Source organism: Eubalaena glacialis, chromosome 2, assembly GCF_028564815.1.
Source record: "Eubalaena glacialis isolate mEubGla1 chromosome 2, mEubGla1.1.hap2.+ XY, whole genome shotgun sequence".
NCBI lineage: Eukaryota > Metazoa > Chordata > Mammalia > Artiodactyla > Balaenidae > Eubalaena > Eubalaena glacialis.
This window is the reverse complement of record NC_083717.1, coordinates 116,149,138-116,171,692: the sequence shown is the minus strand read 5'-3', so window position 1 is coordinate 116,171,692 and position 22,555 is coordinate 116,149,138. Positions and strand designations below refer to the sequence as shown.

Sequence of the window (22,555 nt, the reverse complement as noted above, 5' to 3'; positions counted from 1 at the left end):
AAAAAATTCTACTATAGTAATGAAAAAAACATATCATTACATCATCGGTGACTCCAATACAATATGTAACAGATATGGCACTTTCAATAAATGTTGGAAGACACACGGGACTTGGGCTAGTCTTAATGTAGGCACAATAAGAAAAGCAGACATTTCCCTCTTTGGCTAGTGCTGTGCTTTTAGGGCAGTCATGCTGCTGATTATCCCAGTGAAGCTCATTTTGAGGAAATTCTCTTTACTTAAGCCAAATCCAACTTACATGCAAGACTGTGGTACAAGCTACTAAAAGAAGATTCCTGCTGCCAACTGAAGTCATCTCTTTTTAACAAAACTGCATGCTTGTGGCAGAGTTAGAACAAGAGAGATTTGGTGTCTGCTGGTTCTGAGCGTCATTCTTCCTCTCTAGTGTGGTTTTTACATTTTCAGCTCCTTCCCCTTTTTCCTCTCCCCCACCCTCAAAATTCTAGCTTCGCATTTGCATGCTTAATTAAATCCATTCTGTGTTTTATTGTTGGGAGGACGTGGACGATACAAGGATTTAGGGCAGGGGCGTACGGTGTATGTGACATGCACAGACTATGTGTTTGCACAAATTCGCCTAGTGTAGAATCATCAGTAGTGAATTTCAAAGTTTTAAAACTAGACCCAATATTTCGGGTGTTCAAGATGACTTCTGCCTCAAAGTATGGTTCCTATTTATTTGTTAGTAGGGCGAGCACTGGACCAAAACAAAAATAAAATAAAAGCAGCCTCTTTAGTTGCATTGGTTCTTTGAATGCTGGAGCCTTCATGGGCAACTGAAACACAAGCCTATGGTGTTTGTTTCTCATGTTCCACATGACTTGGCTGGTGAGACTGAGAGGATGCAAGGCAAAAAGAGTATCGGGGGTGTGGGGTGGTTTACATATAAAACCTCAGGCTTGAAGAGAGCAAGTTGTCCAAATCCAAAATGCAGGAAGTTTCACCCACCCTGTGCTTTGGCCATCAGATAAATACTAAATACGCATTGCAAATAACCTAAGTTTAATCAGGGAACAGTAGTTTCCAAATGGTTACAATGTTACATAAATCCTACCAGCTGTAGGACAGATAATGCACACAAATACTCTGATTTCTTAACTGGGGGTTCCCATTAGACCCTTCAAGGGCAAAGGAAGAAGGGCTGGTGTATCCCTTACATGTCCTCCCTGACTTTTGACTACTCCTTAGCCAGAGGCAATCTCCTTCCTTTCCTTACTCTCCTCTGCTCTCCAGCTCAATCTTTTATAGATGGCTAAAACAAAAAGACCCCAAATATACTTCTTTCTAAAAAGGAGCAGGCCTAAACTCTCTTATCTTAGCCTGGTCCTTCACTGTCAGGTACATTCAGCAGAGGCAGCATCTTTACAATACAGGGTTGTGGCTCTCAGAAACATGACACAGGAATCATGAACTGGGAAAGAGGTGATTATACCCCAGCCGAAAGGAAAGATAATAAGACCTTCTGCTTATAAGGGTTTTGTCTTTTTCCTATTCCTGTGGGGGGGGGTTTCTGAACTACATCTTTTGTCCATCTGAGGGGCAAAGCAGAAGGGGCTGTTTTGGTTTCGCTCACTCCCTTGGTTCTGAAAATAGGAGTGGCCAATGTTTATGTTTTAAGTTTGGTATTGGGTTACAGCTAATTTCGACAGTCACAGTGACTCACAAAGTTAATGATTTTTTTTGGCAATTTCATTTCTCCTCTGTTCCCTTGGGTTCTTTAAATACCAGGAAAAAACTTGCTAAAGCATGGGTCTCACCGTGTTTGGGGGTTGGCCTTTCCAGGCTCTGCACATCTCCCTCCTGAATTTTGCTGGGCCAACTGGTACTCACCTGCGATCTCTCCCTTCTCTCAGTCCTCTAACCTTCCTGCCCTACCAGCCTCCCCGAGAGTCTGAAAGGTCTTCCCCAAATAGGAAACATTTGCATCTATGGTCAAGTGAGTTACTTTAGAACCTCTGGCAGGTAGGGGATTAGACGGAAATAGTCACCGAGATCCTAAGAAGGGATGGTCTGTGACAGGGAAGAGGAAGGGGGAAAGCAAGCACAGGTTGAAATATCCTTTCTAAGGCCAAGGCAGCACTAAAACAGGTCTCTTGCCCTCAGAGTAGCCTCTTCCATTAACATTCATTCTGAAGGGAGGTTCTGGTCCCCAGGAGGGCACATGGAAGACCAAGGCAGAACCCGACCACAACCCTGCCCCTCCAAATGTGCCTCAGGTGGTGTGGGCTTTCTGTACCATCCCGCATGGAAGCAGATACGTTTACATAATAGGAAGTGCCCTCTAGCAGAGACTGTGTTTCCTCTGGTGTCTGCAAACACCCACAGGGACCCATGCACACTCATGCACACAAACTACGCACTAGCAGGCTCCTGGCAGGAGGCAGCTGGTGGTTCTTCTTGCCTCTAGATTTAAGCCAAGTAAGAATCAGGTTGATTTAGGTCTGGTTCTGGGCCCGCCTGGGGGCTGCACCCCAAGGACAGGCTGGGTAGGGCCGGCTTAATCCAAATCGATGGATATGCAACGACACTGCTTGACACGAGTGACCCTCTTCTTCTTGGTGGGTGGCTGTAGTTCGGGGCAGTTGAGCGTGACCATCATGGTGGTGAACTTCTTGGGCTTGCAGAAGGAACAAGACTGAAAAGAGCCTTCCTCCTTCCGGATGTGCCTGGGGATGTAGAAGGAGTTGCACTGGCCGTAGCAGAAACGGTTGATGATGGTGCGGCTGTTGCAGCCCTCCTCGTGGATGGTCTGCTTCAGCGGCTGGGTTTTGCACCAGTCTCGCTTCAGGTATTTGCGCTCGGTCACATGCAGGGCCTCCTGGCTGGACTCCAGCACTTCTTCCCCGGGCACGGCAGTGCCCCGCCCCTGGCCCCGCCCCCGGTTCCTGGAGCCAGGCTGCTGGGGAGACTGAGTCTGTTCCGAGTCATTGTGCTGGGCCTTGTCTGGCGGGGGGATGGCCCCTTGGGAACCCTTCTTCTTCCCTTCAGCAGCCGGCAGCAGGGTCCCCAAGAGGAGAAGCAGGGCTCCCACAGTGTAGGCCGTACGGCTCATGCTAAAGCGGGGGAGACACAGAGAGGAGAGACATGAAAAATGGAAAAGAGAATTCATGAAAACATTCGTAAAACAGCTAATGTTTTATCAGGCACTTGCTAAACACTTGACGTAAACGATTTCATTTCCTCTCACGGTATCTCCGTGCATTAGGTACTGTTATTCTCGTTACCCTCTGGGCCATTAAGCCATGAAGTAGCTTGCCCAGGGTCAGCCAGTGAATAAGCCAAGATGTGAACTCTGTCACGTGTCCTCCCAGGGGAATTGCTTCCTGGCTTCTGACACCAACTACGTTTGACTTTGTATTATGGTCACTTAACTGTATTCATTCTTTTTTTCTTTTAATTGAAGTATAGTTGATTTATAATGTGTTCGTTTCAGGTGTACAGCACAGTGATACAGTTATATATATTTATTCTTTTTCAGATTCTTTTCCATTATAGGTTATTACAAGATATTGAATGTAGTTGGGGTCCTTGTTGTTTATTTTATATATAGTTGTTCATTCTCGTACTTGACGATATTTGGTAAGTTTCTACTATGTAAATAGACGAAGTAGCCTCGCCAGCCAGAGGGCTCATCTGACAGGAAAGGGTCTCACTCTTTCTCCCTGACTGGCCTGAGCCCTTCCTGAGTTCGCTTGGTTGGATGCTTATGAGATGTTCGGTGTTATCAGGCATCGGAAGGAGATCTGTGGAGACCAGACGGAGGGAGAATCCTTCACAGGAAAAGCACTAGACGAAAAGTCAAGACTCAGCTTCTAGTCGAAGTCCTAGGATAACAGCTTGCTTTCTGACCTTGAGAAAATTTCACTTTACTTTTCAATAAATGACTTTATTTAAGCAAAGATACAAACACTTCATATCCCCAGATATGTTGTTCAGATCAAAACTGATGTAAAACTGAAAGCGATTAGAGAACTAAATAAATATGGTGGTACTGCAGACAGAACAAATTACTTTACCAGAAAGATCGCGTAATTCATAAGATTCCTGAATCACTCATTCTCATTTTTAAACGGGGCACAGATATTCATTATATCATTCTTAATACCACGATACACACTGTTCTACTTTTAAAATAATGAAATACGTCCTTCACATATGTGTGTGTGTGTATATAAAATTCAGAAGGTAGAAAATGGACACGAGAACAGGTATGTGCAAATATTTACATTAGTAAGTGCCACAGACATGTTGAATAAGTTAATGATAATGAATTATTGTGGATGGGTCTGGAGTTAGATATGGGTCAGTAGGAACAATGGCATATGAACAATGGCAAAAAAAAATTAAATAAGGGGAGTGGAGGCAAAGGGAAAACTGACAAAAAAACAGGAAAGCAAGGATGGAGAGAGAACAAAGTGAAAGGAGTGAGGAATGTAAATCAGAGAAAGGAGGACTATTCTAAAGCAGGATATTCAGGGAAGGTGGGGCAGATAAAGGAGGAGGAGGAGCATATTTTTCAAAAGAGGGTGCAAGAGAGAAGCATCAGAGTCTTAAGATTCTCCTGGGACAGCGCTTCTCAAACCTGAGTGTGCAGACAGTCACCTGGGGATATTGTTAAAATGCAGATTATCATTCAGTAGGTCTGCCTTTCTAACAAGCTTTGAGCAGCAAGACCTGTAGCGCCTGCAGCCACGGGGCACAGAGGGAGTTGTGAAAATGTGGAGGAATTTTCTTCTCAATGAGTGCAGTTTCAAATTCACAGCCTCCCTCCTCAGGCCATCACACCAAGTCTGACCTGAATCCAGAGGTTTCCCCTGTCTTCCACGCCCACCACAGTTCTGAACCCGAGGACACAGCTGTGAAGCACCCTGGTCCCTGCTCCCTTCTGTCCAGCAGTGTGACACATGATAACCACTAAATGCAATTTAATAGTAACCTCACCGTGGTCCCCAAGGAACTATCCAAGTTGGTATTAGTAGCTGGAGCAGTTACCTTTCAAAGACAAAGGCAGGGTGGAATCTACATTCTCTAAAGGGCAGCCCCTGTAAGTAAAGACCATGCAACCCTAAGGATAATGTCAAATTAAGATAATTAAATATTAGATTCAAAATCTTTTAAACATTAACCTAATACTTCTGGGCAAGTTCAAGTTTGGAGCTGATAATGTGACATTTAGCTCCTGCTCTGACTGTAGACTCCCTGGCTTTTGTCAGTTTATGTTACAGCATCTTTGTTCTTTAAACAGAGCATTTTTTGCCTCAACAACAGCAAAAAATTAATTTCCTTGTTTTGTCTTTAAAACATCGCTCATGAGGAAAGCCCAGTTATAAAACACTGCTGATTTTCTCCAGAGAGCAGGACAACTTGAGCCAGGACGGTCCAGTCTCCTGGGCAAACATATTGTGAATTCAAGAAGCTTTCACAAGTTTCTGTTTTTATTCAATTCCGGGCCAGGATCTAAACTAAAATTCAGTCTCTGCCCATTTCCAAGAGGAACACATAAGACAGCCCTAGGCCTCCACCCACCATCTTCCCCATCCCTCCTAAAAATGGCCTCCAGAACAATCCAAGCCTCCAGAGCAAGACTGCAGAGCCAACATCACAGAGGCCAATCTGAGACTTGACTGGGAAGGTATATTGACTGCATGGGAGAGGTTCAAGTCATGGGGCCAGCCATACCCACAAACATCTATCCAAAAAAATGCAATTTTCTTTCTCTACACCACTTAGGACCTTCTTTATACTCAGCTTTCCCTATCCGGCATTTCCCATCTGTCATTAAATAAATACCAAGTCTGAGAGTCATAAGGGCTTATTCATCACCTCTTCCTCCATGCCTGGCAGAGTAGATGCTCTTTTGTTCAATGAATGATTGTCATGGAACACACTGACCGACAGAGTTTCTGTTCTTTGCATTTAAAATGCCTTCACACATGGCTGAAGATCAGCAGAGTCTAGCCTAGGGAACTTCTTAATACTTCTCTTCCTTTTTCCAAAAAAACTCCACATACCCACTTCTTTTTACCTGGTCCCATGGAGAACACCATAGGGTTTATATTTCCAATTAAAGCCATTGTATTCTCTCACTTCGTCCCAGCTTACCCTTCCCCCTCCCCGTGTCCTCAAGTCCATTTTCTACGTCTGCATCTTTTTTCCAGTCCTGTCCCTAGGTTCTTCAGAACCATTTTTTTTTTAGAGAGAGAGTGGCATGGACATATATGCACTGCCAAATGTAAAATAGATAGCTAGTGGGAAGCAGCCACATTGCACAGGGAGATCAGCTCGGTGCTTTGTGACCACCTAGAGGGGTGGGATAGGGAGGGTGGCAGGGAGACGCAAGGGGTGGGGGATATGGGGATATATGTATATGTATAGCTGATTCACTTTGTTATACAGCAGAAACTAACACACCATTGTAAAGCAATTATACTCCAATAAAGATGTTAAAAAAAAAAGTCATTGTATTCACTCTGGAAGAAACCAACAATAAAGCAGTACATTCAAAATTAGTCAACTGTGGTTTTCTGTTTTAATTTGGACTGACTTCCTGTTCCTATGGGAGTGTGCAAACCCTGTGAGAAAAATGGGTCTAGAGTGACAGACTTTTTAAGAAAAGTAAATTTTTCTCAAAACTAATTAGGTGTGAAAAATATTATGAAATGGCTTTTCATTTTCAAAAAGCCCTACTCTTTAAATATCTTCAGCTTTTGAGTTCTTAAATCTTATAACTGGTTATTTGGAGAGAGGAAAAAAACAACCTTAGGAATCTCAATCAACAGAGACCTCAGCTTCTTAGAGAACACCAGTGCTCTGAAGGACTCTGCATATCCCACACAAGTAAGAGGGAGGGGGATGAGACCTATAACTGGTACTGGAACCAGGGCTCTGTCAAGTCACTGTGGTCAATCACCCAACCTCCTCCACACCAAAATGATCTTGATTACTCATTGAAGGAAACAGGGCGGTTGTGTTCTTGAAATCCCAATTGTATTGCCACCAAATAATTTGCACTCTGTAAATATCACAGACATGGAGGAAACCAAGAAAATGTAAATTCCTTGAGGATAATTCTTTTTCCCATCAACACCTAGCAGAGTGCCTCGTTATCAAAAATGAATCCAAAGGCTAATCCAGATTTAGGTCTTACGAATTATCACCCATATCCAAACAAGAGCTGAAAACATTTCTGGTAATTTGCATTCATGAAATGACCCACTCACATTATTAAATTAAAGCTGCATCTCATGGACCCAGAGTGCATCAGACACCCACAAAGACCTCCCTTTATTCTCCTTTGCAGACAATATTCTTTTCAAATGCTACCTCAACTTCCCCTTAATGTATTTCTGCTTCTCCAACTAATGTGATCATATTTTCATGATGAGTTTCTCTGCAACTGTCTCCCACCAGCAAGACCCACCCACCCCTACCTTTTTTTTTTCCTTTACCACTGTTCTCCCCTCTAATCCATTTGTCCCAGAGGACATAGATACTCCCAAAGCATGTCTCCTCTACCTGATGCTTTCCTTCAGGTTGCCCCAAGTGATCAACAGCAAACATCTGCACAAAGATAAGCCATATCAGCCACCTCTGTCCTGTGCAGGTCATGGTGATTTATTCCAATCTTCGCCAGGCTGTAAGAACACAATCATGTAATTCTGGGGGATCAGAAATAAAAGTGTTATGTGTAACCTGTTTCTAATATTCTCGATGTCTTTGGGAAAGTTTAGGCCAGCTCCTTTCAGCACTCTTCTTGCCGTATTTCTCATTTTAGCTAACCAACCTGCTTGTATTCAGTTAAATGGAGTGCTGAGTGGGATAAACAGTGAGGAGACAAGGATCAGCAAGCCAGATGTCTGTGGCTGATCAATTCCTCCTGATGAACTGAATTTTAGAAAGCTATTCAACAGGCATGACATCAAATTATTCCCCAGTATTAAAAAAATAATGGAAGTGACAGCACAGGCTCTAAGTGCAGGCCAGGTTTTAGAAGACCCTATGCCTATTTCTCAGAACTAAATCTTTGAGAAGGGCAAAGGTTGTTTTTAAATTGGATCTTTAATTTTTAAAAAGATAGTCAACTTTTAGAAATTGAGCAGAGAAGCTCTTAAGAATATACTGCGTTGATTTTTTTTTGTTTTCAGACAATTTGCACCAGAGGCAAACTAGTAGAGGATAAAGTCTCATCCTGTATGTATTGCAAGTACCCTAACTGTAACCTCCCTATTCTGGAGACCATTCAGGCTAAGTCAGGCTGGGGCCCAACATCATATAGGGCAGGGAGGAGACCACCTAGTAGTTAAGTATCTCAGGAGCTCTCTAGGCTCATCCGAAGATTTTTTGGTGAAGTTAATGATGGTATACAATTCTTGTGGTCAACAGGACACAAGTTAGAAAGTAATAGAGTCGGTCAAGTCATAGGCTCTATATCGTAGTGAAAGATGTGTGTTGGTCCCTGTGTGAGTGGGATTTGTGATTTCATTTCAGAACCACCTTGTGGTACACGCTGATGTCCTATAATGTTACTGCCTCTCCCAATACCACCACTAAGAGCCACCTCTATTTTTTAAACCCTATGCCAGGCATTACGCTCAATTCTGACTGAATTTTATAATTGATTTTTCACAACAAAATATGAGGTAGATAATATCATCTTCCTTTTACCGATCAGGGAATCCAGACTCTGAAAAGCTAGGAATTTGTCCAAGGTCACACAGCCCCTCACGGGAAAGCCAGGGTTTGAGCCCCATTCTCCCTAGCCCCCAAACACATGTCCTTAACCACTATTCTATGGACACTCAGCATGGTATTTAATAAGGGACACATGGACTTGTTTCTAATGCAATCAAATTTGAACAATACTGTGATTCAAATAATTCTCTATTTTGTTCACATGTAAAGAAAAAAAACCTTTCTGGTCCCAGGAATTATTGTTGTACTTTGTATTTCTAAGAGCATATGTTAAAACTAAAGACAATTCCTTGCAGATGTAAGACATAGGCTGATAACACTGGCCTGATTTGTGCTTTCAGTTGGATGCTACAGTCACCTCCCCTACCTCCCCCACTCCTTTTACATAAAAGGTTTAGGTTTTCCCGTCTGTCCTACACGCTCTATTCTGCACAGCTTTGCTGCTCCACAGCTTTGCTGCTGACAAGCATTTCTTGGGAGCAGGGTTTGTGGCATAAAATTTCGTGGCATTGTATCACTTTTAACACTTAAACCTTAAGATTAGGGCTTCAGTTCAGAAGACAAGGCAGGCAGCTCTCATTCAGAGAGGTGAGGATGTAATAGGTTTCTATTCTCCCCTGTGTAACCATTCACATAAGTCTATGTTAGCCAACTTGGATTTCCCATAGATCATGCATGGGTTACCAAAACATTTCACTCAAAACGAACTTTTGAGAAAATAGGAAACCTGTGAAATTACAAAGTTTACAAAACACTTTAATTCCTACAATGACCTGGGGTTTAAACACACACACACAGCCCTACACACAGCAACTAAGTTCTAAAGAGCCCTTAAATAATTAGTTAATACTAACAATTTGGAGTGTGCAATTTATCCAGTGATGGTAATCAAATCACCTACTACTGTAGGATGCAGTGTGCCAGGGAGGAGATGAGAATCTGTAGTTTTTTTTTAATATTCTTCTTTCCCTCCTTGCTTTGAAAAGTCCATCCTTTCAAGTCCTGCATCCCAGAAAGAGAGGCAGAGAGAGAGAGAGAAAGAAGGGAAGGAAGGAAGGAAGCAAGGAAGGAAGGAAGGAAGGAAGCAAGGAAGGAAGAAAGAAAGAAAGAAAGAAGAAAAAGAGGGTGCTGGAAAGTGGAAAGCCCTGGGGTGAAATAAGACTCCTCACCCTGGGTTCAGGGTTATCTTAACCTCTTCTCCGCTATTTATTTAACTTGTGTGTACAGCCAAAGGGAAGCCACTACTCTGGGGTCCCTGGGACAGCTTAAATCCCTGGTGACCCACTTAACACAATAGATTGTTTTAATCAACTCGTGTCCTGGCACCATCTCGAAGGGGAACATAAACAGACGCGCACACCGCTTGGATCTGCTCTTTCCAGCGGGAGATCCAATTACCTACCGATGGTCGCCTCTCTGCCCTTGTAACATTTAAGAAGAGATTTTTAACCCCTAACTTCGAGACAATATTTCTGTCTAAAAGAGGAGAAAGCAGCACCCAGATTTGACCGGGGAGCCCCTTCGAGCCAGCTCTGGGCGCGCTGGAAGGGCTTCACTGGAGAGACTCCTGTCTTCCCCCTGCCTCGCCCGGGGGGCCGTCACCAGAGCCCTGCGCAGGGAAACGCCAGGCTGGGGCGCCCCCAAGGCAGAGCTGGGATCCGAAGACAATGCCAAGCCAGAGCGGTGGCGCGTCTGTTCTTCCTAAGCCAGAAATCTACAAATAACTCCGGCCGGCAAGGTGACGGCCCCGACACCCCACCGCCCCCCGGCCTTGCTCCGTGAGCTGCAGAGGGGTCAGCAAAGTGGTGGGGGAGGACGAGGGATGACCTGGGCGTCCAAGCCCGGGGACCAGCCTCCCGCCGCCAGTCCCGCCTAGTCCGTCTCTAGGAAGGCGCGGCGAGGTGAGGCAGGGGCTCTCATACACGAATTAAGGGGTACCCGCACAAGTGGGACCCGGCAGGTTGTCACTGCCCATCGCCCGGACGTCCGCGGTTCAGCCGAGAAGCGCATGGGGCAGGGAGAAGCCTAGAAGAGGAAACAGCGCGCACGAGCGCGCAGTCAGTGTGTGCGGTGTTTGCTATGTGAGCACCGCGGGCTCGCGGGACTAGGCGTCCGGGACCGCGCACCTCACTTCAGCTGTCCAGTTACCTGACCCTCGGGTTTCCGCCACGGCGGAACTCCGCAGCTCCGCTGGTGCACGAGTCTCCATCTTGGGGATAGGCAAATGCATCGCTGATTCTCAGGATCCACCACCTCACGGCAGGATCCCTCACGGCCCTCCGACGTGCGCGCCCCGAAGTCCCCAGACCCAGCGCCCCACCTCAAACAAATGGGACCCTCTCACTGCAACCTGCCCCGGCGTTTGCGGTCGAGCTGAAGGTCCCCGCAGCGCCTCACGGCTCCCGCTCTCCCATTATCCTCTGCTCCTGCGCTCTGGACTCGCGGACTCTGCGCCCTCACCCAGCGGGCGCGACTGGCAAGCGCGGCTGCCAAACACACCAGGAGCGTATTAGCGGAGCTCCGGGAGGTGGAAGTGGGATGCGGGGCTCTTGCTTTTGACATCCTCTTTCCCAGTCTTGCCCTGCAGACCGCGCAAGGTGAGGTCATGGCAGCCAAGACCTTGGCACGAAAGACCCCGCGATGGTTCTTCAGGGTTCACCCCAGGGATCGCGGGGCCTCGGCCTGCGCTCACGAAGGGCTACGGCAAGTCTGCACGGAGCGGGACGCGGCAGTCGTTTGCCGACCCTTACACACACACACACACACACACACACACACACGCCCGCGCCTCCGCGCTCACCTGTCAGTGCTGCGGGCCTTCGCGGCCTGCGCTCTCGACGCGTGGCGCGGTGTGCGGCCGCGGCACGAGCCGCCCGGGCTCGGCGCGGGGTCAGCGGGACGGAGAGCACCGCTCTTGCTGCACACTAGATCGCCCGGTCCGCGGAGGGCGCACCGAGTGCGGGGCATCGCTCCGTCTCCCGTTTAAATGCCGGCGGCGGAGCGCGGCGCCCGGGGCCGCGCCTCTCCATTGGCCAGGCGCCGCCGCCTCCGCGGGACCCGCTATCCGCCCCCTTTCCCGGTACTGCCCCCGCCCCCCGCACCCCTCCTGCCTCCCGGCGGGGTCCCCTCTCCGCCTGCCTCGCCTCTTTGTCTGCTCCCCCCGCCCGGGCCGGCTGGGAGAGGTCACCCCAGGGAACCGCGCCTGGAATGCACAGCAAATCACATTTTCCGCTCCCGTTGGAGGGGGAAGCGCGGGAGGAAATCCCCCCGGCTCCCGGCCCCTCATTCCTCCTCTGCCCCAGGCCTGGGCTTTTCCTCTCGCCGGCTCCGCTCCGCCTGCGTCGGCCCCGCGACGCTCTCGGTCCCGGAGACTGCCCCGGGAAGAGCAAGACCTCCGTGGGATCGCGACCAATTAGGCGATCCTTTCCCCGTGGAGGGAGCGGGACTGCAGGGCGCTCTGGTTGAGCGGTCGCCGCGGCTCTGGTGCGGCTCCGCGCGAGGCCCCCAACTTCGAGGGCGCTGACCCCTGCGCCCCCGTTAACCCCGGCGGGCTCGCCGGCCGCCAGCAGGAGCCTGTCGCCAACATGACACCCTCCTGTCCTCGCCCGCCACGGGTTCTTTCAGCTCAGATGCCGGCGGCCTCGGGTGTGAGTGTACAGAAGGGAGTAACGGGGGGCAGAAAAAACCTAAAAGGACCCTAAAAAATCTAAAATGGAAAGTCAAGCTTTCCATTCCTGAGCCGTTTTTAAAAGGGAGAGAACAGTCGCTAGGAGAGAAGAGGTTTTCCGTAGCATGTTAAAGTTTAATAAATCAAGAAAATAAAACCTCAGACGAGGAAATAACTTCCCAGAAATGGAAGACAAAAACTTAACGTATGTGAAAAACCCATGTCACATTCTGTGTTCATTCCTGAGAACCCGATAAGAGTGGGAACATACCAAGCGCAGAAATATTTTTGAGAGATGAGCGAACACTTTAATTTGTTCTCTTAGCTTGGAAATTGGTTCCTCAAAGAGGCTGTAAAGTTTTGTGTGTCGAAGTTAGAGCCCGTGCAAAAATCAACTCGGCTGCAAGGTCTGCAGACGAGCTCCATCAGCGAGGTCAAATGATGACTTTGAAAAACATCTGTTACAGAAGGAAATTTGAAGGTGTTTGTACTGACCACAGCAAAATAAACAAGGCAATGAAAGCCATCAGAAGGTACTTATGAGACATTCGTGATTTAAGTATTTGGCTTAAGAAAACAAAACAAAACCCCCAAACAGTGTGTTTTTTTGTTTTGTTTTTGTTTTTGTTTTTCTCTCTAGGCCGGCATTAGGGGGAGGGGGCAAGAAATACTGAACTTCTACTAGATACTGCTAGGAACTTGAAATCGATTTTTCAAAATAAATCAAACAAGAAGGAAGCCTGCATTAAATCAATATCTAGAGAATCTTCATCATCTGAAAGTTTTGTTTGTGCAAACAGCGGTTTCTATCCATGAACTCAGTGCTGCACTTTAAATGTTTTCAATAATTTTTTGTTAAATCATCCCGTGAGCCATAGTTTGTAGTTGCCTGCGAGATGCAAACATTCAGTAGGGCTCAAAGACTTATCTTGGTCAAGTGGGCTGCAAGAGAGATACACAGTCAGAAATACACAAAATACTTACGCAATTAACAGCCCAGCCAAAGTGCACCACCAAGTCCTAGGAACCAGCTGTTCTCTCCCTGTGTAAACTATTCCGCCAAAGGAAAGGAAGCATATTTTACAAATTCATTAACTCCTTCTAATCTAAAATCAACGCTTTAGTCATGTTTTTTTCCAAAAACTCACATGAACTGCTCCAAATAAAAATACCGAGACAAGAGCTTACCTCCTACATTGGAAGTAATTGTTTAAGAGCCCCGACCCTGTGGTTTTATATATCCCATCTTTTTCTCACCATCTCTATCTAGTAAATGTTGTTCATCATTAGGATCCCTCCTCAGGAGGCTTCTCAGACCACACTCCCTACAATAGGAACATCCCGACCCCCATCCCACCAGCCCACAACTCCTGCCCCATTTCACTGCAACTTTTTTCTTCATTGTCACTCATCTCTCCCTGCCACTAGAATGTAAGCTTCATGAAGGTGGGCACTTTGTCAATCTTGGTCACTTTGATTACACGAGTATATAGAATACAGAAGTATCTAACACAGAATTGGGATTCAATAACTAGCTGTAGATTGGGAATATTCAGCACATGCTCACTCGGTAAGATTATCAGCTGAGCCAAGGCTGAGGATATAACTATCATGCAGATGGTAAAGACGGGCCCTCGTCTCGCCGTTTATAGTCTAGTATGTTGGTAAATATTTATCAAGCTTTCTGCCTCACATTTGTGTTTCCACAGCTCTCACCCAGTCATTGCAAACCATTATCCACTCAGGATGAAGGCATAAGAGTAAAAACTCTTCAGACCTCCTTAACCATAATTACATAATTGAAACCTGCTCTTAGCAAGAGAGGGAAGAAGTAGAATGACTCCATGTAGGCAAACTTAAAATTTGAAATCTGAGATGCCTAAACAATAATCACTAAATTATAAATTTCACTTACAGAAACCACTTTCAAATTAATTTGAGGCTCTTGTGAGAAGTGTTGATGCTACTGGCTTGTAAAACGAAAGTCCATTTCTCTTGTTTTGCTCTCCTATCTAAATATAAAAAGTGTTTCTCTCCATCTAACTCACAAAATGCTAAAAGGGGGCTACTCTCAAGATCTGGAGAAGAAATTTGAAGGCCTTTGTAGGGAAGTTTTTGCTTAGATCTGCAAAAGCTATTTATGCCTGTTCCCTCAATTGCAGAGACCGTGTATGCCATCTTGCATTGACTTAAAAAAAGAATAAAGATCTTTACCCATTTGGAACTGACCTTGTATGGCCCTCTTTAAAAAAAAATGTGATAATGAACTTGACAATGATTAAAGAAAAAGATATTTGCAATGGTCAAATAACAGTTAAATGATTCGTATCCAAAATGGATTCCTCTTATAAATTAACAAGAAAAAAACTCCTCAAATAACTCTGTAGGAGTTGGCAAAGCACATAACCAGGCATTTCACAAAAGAAGAAACCTGAATAGCCAATAAACATGAAAAGGTGCTAGATTATACTAGTAAATAGTGAAATGCAAACAGAAATAAGAAGGTACCCTTGCTTATCAAGCAGATTAGCAAAGATTTAAGTCTGTCCGTATCCAGCATTGAAAAGAGTATGGAGAAGCAGGTAATTAAATGCATTGACAACGAGACTGTAAATTGGTACAACCATTTCAGAGAGTAATTTGTCAAAATGTGATAAAATTAAGCATGTACCTAGTATACCATCCAGCCATTCCACTTCTAGGCAAACACCTTATAAGAATTTGAGCACATGTATGAAGGATAGAAACTTGTGTGAGCGCTTCTATTGTGGTTTGTTTATAACAATCTTAGTGCCAATTAACAGGAGTAGGAGAAGGCATAAGAAATTATTTTATTTATATAATAAAATGCTATACAGTTACTAAAAGGAATGGACTAGAGTCTTCTGTTTCAACACACAGCTCAAAAACTTAGTGATATTTGAAAAAAAAAAGCAAGTTGTAAAATGATACAAGCAGTATGACACCATTATGTATATTTTATAATAAACATATAAAACAATAGTATAAATTGTTTATGGAAACATATGTGTTCATGTAAATATATAAATAGTGGATTGGAAACCAGACCCTTGATGGTGCCCACCAGATTGGAGTAGGGGATGGGGTTGGACTGGGGATAGAAGACAAAAGAGATTGCAATTTTATAATGCTTTTGAAAATTTTATTTTTTAAAAAATCTTGAAACTAATATGACAAAATGTTGACAATTTTCCTCTCTGGGTGGGGGTATGTGGATATTTGTTAGATTATTCTCTTTACATTTTGGTTATTTTTAAAAATTTCTCAAAGTTAAAAAAAAAGGATCTGATCTTTCTATTGTGATTTCAAGAGTGATTTTGATGCTCATTTGGGCGCTGAGGATTTTTCCTTCCTGAGTGTGCTCTGTAACCAGCTCTAATCAAGGTAGGCAGGCTTTCAGAACACATACAAGCCCTTACTGGGGTCTGTATGTCTGCAGATCTGTCTGAGGGTCAACTCCTGACTAGTCACCTTGCTCTCTACACATAAGCAGTAAAACGTTTACCAGTTGTCTGTATATAAAAAAATGCGTGTGAAAATTCTGAACAATGCTGCCAAATGCAAGCATATGAAAGGCTGAAGCATGCACATTTTAATACAGTTTGGACCTAATTCTAAACAAGTATTTATTGTACACATTACACGTGCAGTGCAGTATATAAAAGGCGAAAGCATAAAAGTCCTTCCCAGTCAATGTGTAGGCACAGTGGAAAACACACTGAACTGGGAATCAGAAAAATCAGAATGTCCTGACTCCTCCTCATAGGAACCGAGTGTCCCTGGGTTAGATATTTAAACCCTCTACCTAAATTCAATCATCTGTGTTACAAGAATGGGAATAATACCTACCTCTGGGTGGATGATGGAACTAAGTAAAATAAGCTCCATGAAAGTGCCAGACATGTAACAGACACGTAATAAACAGTGGTGTCTGTATGGATATGAGAGTTCAATTGGGAACTCAACCAAGACAATGAAAGTATAGTATCAGTATGGGTCGTGTCTTATGAGTCTTAATTTCACAGTGCATAACGCAATGGATGCCACATAGTAGGTGGTTGATAAAGCTACTAAATGAGTACTTGCAGAGGGGAAAGGAAGAAAGGGAGGGAGGCAGGAATGGAGAAAGGGAGAAAGAAACAGAGGAAGGAAGGGAGGAGGGGGAGGGAGAGAAAGAAAAGAAAGGGAAAGTAAAGAAAAAGAAATGAAAAGAAGCAATCCCATTCCAGTAAATGGCACAGTGACTTCTATTTTTGGTAAAACCAGTGAATGGTATAAATACCCCACAGAGGGGCTCAAGCAGAACAGAAAACCCTTCTGGCGCTCTTCTGCCTGTGTCCTAAGAATCACTTTAAACCAAAACTTACAGTCCTCAGGATGTTTTCACTGCAGTGACAGAACTTGAGAAAAAGAAGCCAGAAGATGCCTGAACGTGTAACAAGAGAGGCTGAAGCTCCCCGGCCGAGGTCTGCCGGCAGAGACATGGGAGTGAAACAAGACAAAGGCAGAGACAGAAATGTATCTCAGCAAAAATTCACATCCCCGGTGCCAGAATATAACAGAACCTGCTGAAAATTAGGCTCCCATCTTTGTGTGCAGACTAGGTGACTTGTTAAGTCTGAAAAGTTTCTATTTGTTTTGAGCTCTTTGATGTGACCTCCCTCTTGGAAAAAATTGGATGGGATTTTAATCAGTTATTGATTTCCTGCTTTCCCTTAGTGTTTGAACTGCTGTGTGTCTTCATTTTCTAAATCTTTTTTTGGGTACACTTCCCAAGAAAAGCTCATTCTACTGCAAATTTTAAATGCTGGCGCCTTGGAGAAGATCTACGGAAGGTGCTTATTAAAATGAAATTCTCCGGGTTTTACCCCATTGTCTTGCACTGCCCTGTTCCTTCTTTTACTTTTGGCTCATTTAATTCACTTGCAGCCTTTGTTCCCTCAAGATCTCTGCTATTTACTAGGAACTATGTTTTAAGATTTATCTTTTTTTTAAGGCATGGAAACATATATCTGATTTTGCTCTTGCTATAACTGTCCTAATAAGTCAGTTGTTCTGGTTCATTACATTGAAAAAAAAAAGAGTTTATAACATTACAAGTATATTATAAACTCATCCTAGAAAACTTGGAAAATAGAGAAAATACAAAGAAATTTTCCATAAGCTCACAACCTCCCCCAAACCACTGTTTATGCATATACAACACACACACACACACACAATACATATATACATATATGGATTTACTTCCAGTGATATAAAGTGTGTGTATATGTGTGTGTATCTTAAAGTTGACTTTTATTAACTACTTAACATGTACCGAACACTAGGCTTTACATACATGATCTAATTTAATCTTTATTACAGTCCTATGAAGTTGCTTCTATTATTTGCTCTCTTTGAAGGTGAGGAAACCGGTGTCCAGAGAGGTTGTGTAACTGTCTCAAGGGCACACAGCTGTATGAGGCAGAGGAAATATTCACAGCTGGCTGATTCCTAGGCCCCCTCCACTTACCTTCCACACCATACACTGTGTAGTTAAGAGTCTACACTGCACACTGTGTCAGAGCTGGTATTCAAACACCATGATCACTCCAAAAAACAGCACCCTAAATGCCAAGCGATTTAAATAATTCAATAGCTGGTACTGTCAAGACATTGGTTATGTAAGATAGGAACATATATATGAGAAATATGAGTTAGATTCTACATGACTTTACTTATAAAAAATTCTGAACACGTGGTCATTGAAAACTCAGATATGCCCTGTCTTCTTGGGGTTTCGTATGAAAACTGCTTTACTGCAATTATGATTGTTATTAGTGCCAGACAGTATCAGTCTGTTTTTAAAATTAGGAGCTCATCAATAAGCTCAGTGTCTGGGGGTCTGCTCAGGGCAGAGAAGCGCCAAGCTGGAGGTAGGAAAGTAAATTCAAGACCTACTTTTCCCATCTAAAGATCAATAGAAGCTCATATGTCAGTTTGCACTTGGCTCACAAAGCGTTCAAATTTAAATCTCTTTTAAGTCACGGTAACTTCTTCACTCCTTCCCTCCCTAGCTTAAAAGGTTGGATCATCTGGAATATGATTTCTCATTCCTTTTTAAAAGAAAGACAAAAAATGTAAACTGTGGCTCCTCGCTGCTTATGTCAGAGTAATACATGTGTGCTTTATATAAACTAACCATTTGTCTATTAATGTTTGTAAAGCTTCGTAGACATAAGGTATTTGGGACACACTCTCTAGAGAAATGTGGTGCCTTTGGAAAGAGGATCAGAGAAGGAAGAAACCAATGGGAAGAGAAATTCCTTTATCCTCACATCCAGAATGTGAAAGGACATCTCCAAGACGAGCATCAAACTGCATTTCCCCCTATACTGAAGGCCATGGCAGGAGGAGGAAACTTCCAAGGAGACTAGGCAGCCTGGCCTATAATGTTGGTTTCTAGATTCCATGTTACTTGTCTGTGTGACAAGAAAGAGAAAAATACAGAGGACATACTTTGGACTGGACAACATGGCAGTGTGTCCCCAGGTACTGGCTTGCAGATGATCTCCCAGAGGTTTCCTGGTGACTGGTTACCCCATCAGCCTGAGTGGTGAGGGGATCTCAGGATCTCCCAGGGGCATGTGTCTACCTGCCCACAGGCCCACCATGTTGTAGGGAAGTGCAGGGCTGAGCACAGGCTCTTAAAGACTATAAAGCATGGACAAAACAAAGTAGTGAATATAACAAAAAAGAAGCAGACTCACAGACACAGAATAAACTAGTGGTTACCAGCGGGGAGAGGGAAAGAGGGAGGAGCAATATAGGGATAGGGGAGTAAGAGGTACAAACTATTAGGTATAAAATAAGATACAAGGATGTATTGTACAACACAGGGAATATAGCCAGTATTTTATAATAACTATAAATGGAGTATAACCTTTAAAAATTATGAATCACTATATTCTACACTTGTAACATATAAATATGTACAGCAACTATACTTCAATAAAAAATACTGTCAAGCATGGTTCTTAGTCACTGTTGCATAGAGCCAAAAAAAAAAACTTTCTGAAAATAAACCATGATTCCTGCTGCAGCTACTCTGCTAGCCAGAGAGATCCATGGGTCTGTGGACAGATTAGGATGTACTTTCCCTCGACACATCTCTGTGGCCACCTCTCAACACCAGCAGCCTCAAAAAGCCTGCCTAACCAAAACCTCAGGACACTAGCCTGAGCCCTTGTTAGGTTGCCAATATTCTTGAAAGGATGGAAGGGTGAGAGGGAGGGAGAGAAGGAGGGAAGGGATCACACCTTTTAAATAAGAAAGAAAAATTATTTCAGAAAACAACAGCTTCCCTTAATTGGTACCTAAACTTTGGCTCTGTCATTCTAAGTGTCTATATTAATAGCAGTGATTGCTATGTGAGCTCTGCGCTGTCAATCTAGGGAAAAGAATCTTGCCCTAGGAGGAGGAATTTCAGAGTTATAGGGTTTGCTTTTGATACAAAGTTGCACAAATACAGCAGAGAAGGGTGGGAAAGGAGCTGCAAGTGTCTGCTCCTGCCCCTGGGATGCTCTCAGCCTCACTTTCTGCAAATCCAACACTTGAGCCAAACTGGACCAAGGGCTGGTCCCCGAATACATACCCAGATCCCCGCTTCCAGGCTTTTGCTCCTGCTGTTCCTTCCACTTAGAATTTCCCACCCTCACATCTTTCTTTTAAATTCCTACTTCTACTTCAAGGCTCCTTTTCAGACGCTTTAGCATTTTCCGTGATTCGAGTCACATTTTTACTTTGTTTTAGTTGCATGTTTATTTGACATATTTTGTCCATGGAACACAGACTCCTTGAGGTCTGGCATCATTTCTTTCCTCATCCTTGAGTTCGCTGTGGGTCTAGGGCTGTGTGCTGAGCAAAGAAGTTGCTCACTCAGTAGATGTTTGTTGAACTGGAAGCAAGGATTTCACTTAAAATAAAGGAGGCTGAGTTGACTCGTAACAAAAGTGCCCCAAATCTCCCTATTGTTTCAGTCTTCTGTTTTATCCCATCACCTGTGGGAACTCTGTCAGAAGTACTAAGCGCTAGCATTCATCCACCAGCTAGTTGCTGGTGGTGGCCGTTAAGGTGCTGAGTTCGAATCCACCCCATCTCTTTGCTGCCAGCACCCCACTCCAGGTCACGGACATTTCTCTTCTGGACAGATGCAGTGTCTTCTTTACTGACTCCTCTCCTCACTTCCACCAATGCTGACACAGAACTGTTGGAGTCAACTTCTTAAATCACATACCAGATCATGTCGTTCCCCAGCCTAGAAGCTTTCTTCCTAGCTCTTACTGAACTTGTAAATTATTCAGTTTGTTAACTTGCCTCGTTTTTGTCCGTCTCCTCCACAAGCTGTGTGAGGCACGAACCATCTCTGGTTCCCTGTCTGCCTGGGCCCTAGCATGGTGCTTGGAATACAGTAGGTGCTCACAGACATTTGTTGAATGAATAGATAAAAAGCGCAGAGTTGTTATCATTCTCCTTCACTTTAGAAACCTTGCGCTACCTCGCATTTTCCTGGTTTCTGCACTTTGCCTGGATCTCACTGGACAAATGAGCGTGGTATGGCTCTGGTTCTGAGCCTTCCAGTGGAACCTCAGTTTTTAGTTTTGTTGTGGAATCAGAGAGCACATCCCTGTGCTCTGTGTGTGCCCCACCCGTTGAGGACCAGCCAGCAATGATGGCACAGACTCACTCTGGGAACTTCAACTGCATCCCAACATCCCTTGTAAAACCAATCATGAGACAACATTCCAAGGCCCCAGAGAAGTGAGGAAATTTCATTGCCTGCCAGATAGGATAGCATCCACTCCACTAAAAATATCATGGTAAAGTTTTGTGAGAAATTAATAATACACTGTTCCTCTTGTGTTTGGGCAGACCTTAAAGATTTGCTGTAGGCAGATATTTTTGTTTTCTTAGCCTGATGAAATAGGGCACAAAAGAAGAAAGCGATATTGAATGAGAGAAGGAACATTTGTGCATGTGGCCAGGAATGATGCACATTTTGCCACTGATTTTATTTTTTACTCTTTTTTTGAAGCACGGTCTAGTAAGTACACTTTCAGGGCATCCATATTTCCAAATGCCTCTTCCTTTACTCTTTTTTTTTTTTTTTTGGCTGCATTGGGTCTTTGTTGCTGTGCGCAGGCTTCCTTTAGTTGTGGCGAGCGGGGGCTGCTCTTTCTTGAGGTGCACGGGCTCATTGCAGTGGCTACTCTTATTGCAGAGCACAGGTCCTAGGTCGCGCGGGTTTCAGTTGTTGTGGCGCGTGGGCTCAGTATTTGTGGCACACGGGCTTAGTTGCTCCGCGGCATGTGGGATCTTCCCGGACCAGGGCTCGAACCCGTGTCCCCTGCATTGGCAGGCGGATTCTTAACCACTGCGCCACCAGGGAAGTCCACTAATTCATCTTGAGGAGACAGGATATAGCGACAGCATTTTATCATGTTTGTTGGGGCTTCTGAAAGCACAATTCCAAACCACAGGAGTATCCAATTGCCATTTGGAAGGAAGTGGGCTAGTTAGAAAGGTCTGGGGTCTCAGAAATAAATTCAGGTGATGCTAAGGCATATTTTTCAGATCTGATAGAATTTTGTGAGACTGACTGTGGTTGGGTGTAGTTTTGCCCACTGCTCACACAGCAGCGGAGTGCCTGTATTCCACCCCCTCCTCTCCTGGCCTCTTATCTTCACCCATTCTCACACTATCTCTGGTCATAAGTGTGGGCATTGTTTCCCCAAATGGACCATGCAGCAGAGTCATTGGAGGGACTTCCTTTTTTTTTTTTTTTTTGATTCTCAGAGCTTGCTCTAGACTATTGAATCAAAATTTCCTGGGCTAAGGCCCAAGAATCTGTATTTTTACAACATTCTTCAATGATTCTGACAAATAGCCTGGATTGGAAATCACTGGTGTGGCGGAAAGAATTCTATTTTCCCCTAAACTCAACCACCAACTGCCTAACCAACTTTAGACAAGTCACCTCTAGGACTATCAGGAAAACAGAAGAAATGACACCTACATAACAAGGATGCACAGAATGAAAGGAAATTACATACGGGATCAATCCTCATGGGTATTTAATAGGCCAAGTTAGTTAATACTCTGCTGGTGACCTAG

General features: G+C 44.3%; 1 protein-coding gene across 2 annotated transcripts; it reads right to left on the bottom strand.

Moving 5' to 3' along the window:
• Positions 1-487: 487 nt before the first annotated feature.
• On the bottom strand, positions 488-11,679 carry GREM1 (gremlin 1, DAN family BMP antagonist). Of its 2 annotated transcripts, none has more exons than XM_061180548.1 (2): positions 11,513-11,679; positions 488-3,074 (listed from the first exon to the last, which is right to left on the bottom strand). In XM_061180548.1, exons 1-2 carry the CDS (start codon positions 11,677-11,679, stop codon positions 2,519-2,521), a joined length of 723 nt encoding a protein of 240 aa, XP_061036531.1. In that variant the 3' UTR covers positions 488-2,518. The 2 variants fall into 2 exon arrangements, with proteins under 2 accessions (XP_061036531.1, XP_061036530.1); XM_061180547.1 differs by lacking the exon at positions 11,513-11,679 and adding an exon at positions 10,861-10,967.
• Positions 11,680-22,555: the final 10,876 nt, after the last annotated feature.